Source organism: Alligator mississippiensis, chromosome 5 (genome assembly GCF_030867095.1).
Source record: "Alligator mississippiensis isolate rAllMis1 chromosome 5, rAllMis1, whole genome shotgun sequence".
Lineage (NCBI taxonomy): Eukaryota > Metazoa > Chordata > Crocodylia > Alligatoridae > Alligator > Alligator mississippiensis.
The window spans coordinates 92,467,642-92,473,388 of NC_081828.1; the positions used below are offsets into that span (position 1 = coordinate 92,467,642).

Below are 5,747 nucleotides of genomic sequence, written 5' to 3' on the forward strand. Positions count from 1 at the left end.
CAATTCACTATTAAGAAACATTCAGAAGCATTAGCTGTTGCCTGAACCCGTACAGAAAACATGTCTCTGCTTTTCTCTTTTACAATAGCCCCCCACTTATATATATCCTGATATGTATTTTCCTTCTCTACATCTTTCAGCATAGTATAATTCTGTAAAATTTTCAAAGGGGTAGGTACTGCAATTAAGCATGAGGTAAAAACCAGATGAGCATTGATCCCTCCTGCCAAGCAGAAGTCTGTTCTATTTAATATTTCCCGGGCCAGATAAATCCAGACATTTTCCTGAGGGTCATATTCTTGTGGTAAAAGATTTTCCCCTCCTATAAGTAGGAGTGGACAGATCAGGGTGCCCCACACTAAAACCTTGAACAATTTCATAATAAGGCTTGTAAAACTTGATCAAAGATTGACAAATTATTCAAAGTTCCTTTCTTTTGAATAGGAATTTTAAGTCCCTTATTGGCTCCACCTTCCACTGTTCTCTGCCTCCGGTCCCGGAGTTTGCAGGAGTTTCTTCTTGTTCTGGTTCAGCCACCTGCTTTAGGCGACTGGAATGTATCCAAGTCTTGATTCCTTCAAGCTTTGCTGCCGTCGGGGTCGTTAAAAGTACCCTATATGGGCCCTTCCATCTGGCTCGAAGTGGTTCCTCGTTCCAATCTTTCACAAGAGCGTAACTTCCAGGTAATAATCGATTTTCCGGGGCAGGAGACTGGTTCTGTGTCTGCAGCACGTCCCGTACCTGCTGATGGATGGAAGACAAAACAGAAACCAAAGACCATACATATTCTCTAATCATTCCCTCTCCTAAAACATGTAACTGTTGTTCAGTACCCATGGGCAGACTCAGAGGGTAAGGATTACCATACATTATCTCAAATGGGCTTAATCCCAATTTAGAATATGGTGCGACCCTTACTCGCAACAGGGCCAAGGGTAGGGCCTCTGGCCATTTGAGTCGAGCTTCTTGGCAAATCTTTGCAAGGTGTCTTTTTAAGGTCTGATTCATACGTTCCACCTTTCCACTGGACTGGGGTCTCCAAGGGGTGTGTAAATGCCAGCTGATTCCCAGGAACTCAGAAACCTTTTGAGTAATTTGTGCAATGAAATGTGGGCCATTGTCTGACCCTATTCCTTTTGGAAGTCCGAAGCGAGGTATGATTTCTCGTAGGAGTGCCTTGACCACCTCTCGGGCTTGGGCAGTCCGACATGGGAAGCACTCAACCCAATTAGAGAAAGTGTCCACAAAGACAAGGAGATATCTCATCCCCTGTTGCCGGGGTAACTCAGTAAAATCCACCTGCCATTCTTCTCCTGGCCCATTGCCTATTCTCTGATGTCCTGAAGTTTCTTTTCTCCCTCCTTTTGGGTTATTTCTCTGGCAGACCTCACATGTCTCTGATACCTTCTTGGCAGTCTCTCTTAATCCCACTCCAGTTACATAGTGACTGATCCACCTTATCAGGGCCCTGGGTCCATAGTGGGTGCCATGATGAGCTCTCTTCACTACCATATGAACCCAGGCAGCTGGGATGATAATGTGGCCATCCTTTGCTACTAGCCACCTGTGCTCCCCCTTCTTTGCTTGAAACTCTCTTATCAATAGTTTGTCTTTTTCCCCGTACTGTGGTGTCACAGGCTGGTATAAGTCTGGGAGGAGAGGTAACAGATTACTTACTTCGGGCAGCAAGTCTGTCTGAGGTTTTTAGCTGCTTTCTTTGCTGTAGGATCAGCAAATCGATTACCTTTTGTGGATGAATCATCATTTTTCTTTTGAGGAGCTTTGCAATGCATTACCGCTACCTCTTTTGGTTCCCAGACTGCCTTAAGGAGGGCTTTTATCTGCTTGCTATGCTTAATGCCTGTTCCTTGTGAATCAAGTAGACCTCGCTCTCTCCATAGCGCTCCGTGAGCATGTAAAACAAGAAAAACATATTTAGAGCCAGTATAAATATTGACAGTTTTGTTGGCTGCCAATTGCAAAGCCTGAGTCATAGCAATGAGTTCAGCCTTTTGAGCTGAAACAGATGGGTTTAAAGGTCCTGCTTCTATCACATTCTGTGTAGTCACGATAGCGTATCCGGATTTTCGAATTCCATTCTCTATACTCGAGCTGCCATCAGTGTAGAACTCCAGGTCAGCTTTTTCAAGAGGTCTGTCTCTCAAATCTGGTCTTGAAGAATAAACAGTTTCCAATGTTTGCAAACAGTCATGCACAAGATCTGGTGTGTCACCCATAGATGGCAACAGTGTTGCTGGATTTACATTGCGAGAAATGGCCAATTTTATTTCAGGCTTATCTAGGAGGATGGCCTGATATCGAGCCATTCGTCCCGGAGTTAACCAGTTCCTTCCTTTCTGTTCCAAGACTGTAAGTACTGCATGAGGAACATATACAATCATTTCATGGCCTAGGGTTAATTTTTCAGCTTCTTGTATTAGCAGACAGGTAGCAGCAACAGCCCGGAGACAAGCAGGCCATCCACATGACACAAAGTCTAATTATTTTGAAAAATATGCCACTGGTCGTTGCCAGCTACCCAATTTCTGTGTTAAGACTCCCACGGCTACCCCACCTCGGTCATGCACAAAAAGGGAAAAAGGCTTACTCATGTCCGGTAGTCCTAAGGCGGGTGCTTCAATGAGAGCCTGCTTTAACTGGCAGAATGCTTGCTCACACTCTTCAGTCCATTCGAGTACCTTTTCATCTCCGTGTGTTGCCTCATATAGAGGTTTTGCAATAACCCCAAAATTTGGAATCCAAATCCTGCAAAAACCTACTGTACCTAAAAATCCTCGTAGTTGTTTCTTTGTTATTGGGGGTGCCAGCCGGCATATAGCGTCTTTTCTTTCAGGCAACAGGGCTCTCTGACCAGGCTGTAATTCAAATCCCAAATATGTGACTTTCTGGGATATGGGCTGCATTTTATTTCTGGAAACCCGATATCCTTGTTGACCCAGAAAATTAAGGAGGCAAATTGTTCCTTCCAGGCAGCTTGCTTCAGTGGTGGCTGTTAAAAGCAAGTCATCCACATATTGCAAAAGAGCACAGGACAGTGGCAATTTTAGTCTGTGTAAATCCTTGCTTAATGCATTGCCGAATAGGGTTGGGCTGTTTTTAAATCCTTGGGGTAAAACAGTCCAGCACAACTGAGTCTTAATGCTAGTATCTGGGTCTTCCCATTCAAATGCAAATATTTCCTGAGATCCCTTCTCTACCGGTATACAGAAGAAAGCATCTTTTAAATCAATAACCGTAAACCAGTTATGATCTGGGTTCAAAGCAGATAGCAAGGTGTACGGATTAGGCACGGCCGGGTATATACTCACAACCACTTTATTTACAGCTCTCAAGTCTTGGACGAAATGATATTCATTACTCTTAGGCTTCTTCACAGGCAAGATGGGTGTGTTAAAAGCTGATGTACATTCACGGAGAAGGCCATACTCCAGGAACCGTTCAACTAATGGCTTCAGTCCTTTCCTGGCTTCCATCCGCATTGGATATTGTTTCACACATGGAGGCTGGGCCCCTGGAAAAAGTTGAATCTTCACAGGGTCAGCATTTTTAGCCTTCCCGGGTCGGTGACCTGCCCATACCCATGGAACAACAGCATCGAGCAGGGGTTGAGGAATATCCGGTGTACTTTCCTCTTGGAGAAGGCCGAGAAGGCAAGCCTGTAAATGCCACCCCTTTTCAGGAGGCACTGTTAAAAACATTTGCCCATCCTGGAACGACAACGTAGCTTGCAGTTTACAGAGGAGGTCTCTCCCTAAAAGGGGAACGGGGCAGTTTGGCATGTACAAGAATTGATGGGTAACTTCGGCCTGCCCAAGATTACAGGTCATTGGCTGTAGGAAGGGTCGTGTTACTGCCTTCCCTGTAACCCCTACCACCGGCACAGTCTTTTTACTTAAAGGTTTCAGTTTTTGAGTTAAGACAGAATGGGCAGCACCTGTATCGATGAGAAAATCTACCAATTCATCTCTGTCCCCTAGTTGCATTTTAACCAGAGGCTCGTCAGGGGACACTGGGATCTGGGTTATCTTTCCCTCCCGGGCCTCCGGTCCCCTTCAATCTGAATCCCTTCCAAAAGCGAACAATCCACTGCTCTCCTCTTTTTTCTTTTCACCTTCCCCAACTTTTCGATAAGGGCATTCCCGCTTCCAATGTCCTTTTCGTTTGCAAAAGGCACATTGATCTTTCTCTAATGGACCCCGTCTCTGCGGCTGTCTCCAGGATCCCTCATCTCTAGGTTTTCTCGTGATTGCAGCTGCCACTAGGGCTGCCTGCATTTTCATCTTTCTCTCCTCTTTCTTGTCCTGTTTCTTTTCCTGAACACTTTCTCGGTTAGTAAATACTTGGTAAGCAATGTCTACTAGTTGGGAAATAGGCATACCTGTTGCTCCGTCTGCCTTCTGCAACTTCTTTCTAATGTCTGGTGCACTCTGACCCATAAAGATCATATTTACCATGCGAGCGTTCGATGCATCCTCCGGATCCTCACGAGTGTATTGTCTGAAAGTATTGTAAATTCTTTCCAAAAAAGCACTCATTAGCCTCCTGTCGAATCTCATACACCTTACTGAGATTTTGAGGTTTTTTCACAGCATCTCTCAATCCTATTTTCGATAGGCACGGATGGAGGTCATATCTTGGTCTGGTTTCCAATCTGGCTCCTGGATGGGGACATGATCGTCTCTATTTCCTTGCAGGTTCCCTGCAGTAATTTCCTTTTCCACGTACTCACAAGCTTTGTTCACTACCATTCTCCTTTCCTCTGGTGTCAACAGGATATCTAAAAGAGACTGAACATCTGCCCAAGTTGGGTTATGGGTTTTGAAAATTGTTTTAAACTGGTTCTGTACCTTTTCAGGATTCTCTCTCAAGCTGGGGTTATTGTTCTTCCAATTATACAAATCTGAGGTATTAAAAGGAACGTGCACAAAGGTTCAACGGTAGGTTGGCTCACCGTCATCTTCGAGAGGCCTGGGTACCACTTGTTCTCTTAGGGGAAATACCCCATTTCCCTTCCCACGGCCAGGATCAGATTCCCTGTGATGTTTTCCCTTAACCCCGGAGTCTGCTCCTAACTGTACTCTCCACCCTCCTCCCGGGCTTATATCAGGAGAAGTCGGGGAGTTTGGAGATTGCCAAGCACCTGACGGCCATGGTTGGCGCTGTTCCAGATCCCTATGTCGGGGAGTATTTACAACTTCTGCCTCAGGGGGGGAAAAAGCAGGAAGAGCAGATGCCAACGAGGAATCAGATGAATCAGGAGGAGGAGGAGGGGGAAGAGGAAGAGAATAAGGTAAAGGCAGCAGAGGGGGGGGGGAGCCTCCGGCTCCCGACAGTCCAGGACAGGATTTGCAGTTGGTCGAGCCACAGCCATCTCACAGATCCCAACTCCCTCCCCCAATCCACATTCCTCCAAAACTTTTTTATCTCTACAAAGAGACATAAACGCTTGCACATACAACAATTCGTCCCATTTACCATTCTGCCGGCAGAACAAAATCAATTGTAAGATGGTATTATAATTAACACTTCCCTCCCGAAGCCAATATTCTTAATCATCTAGCTGATAGCGTGGCCACGCAGTTTCACAGAAGAATTTAGCTTTCTTCTTAGTCATAGGATCCTCACCAAACTCTGCCCAATGTCCCAATACACAAGAGAGGGGGGTACATTTCCTAACCTTACTGTTAATAGTACCCATTTCAGGGCTGCCTTCCCGGTTCTGACCG

General features: G+C 45.5%; 1 protein-coding gene across 1 annotated transcript; it reads right to left on the reverse strand.

The window, feature by feature from the left end:
• Positions 1-406: 406 nt before the first annotated feature.
• On the reverse strand, positions 407-4,731 carry LOC132250843 (uncharacterized). Its single transcript, XM_059728594.1, is given in 2 exon segments — positions 407-1,679; positions 1,682-4,731. Coding segments are annotated over 2 exon segments (3,582 nt in total). The 5' UTR covers positions 4,005-4,731; the 3' UTR covers positions 407-420.
• Between the last annotated feature and the right edge of the window lie 1,016 nt (positions 4,732-5,747).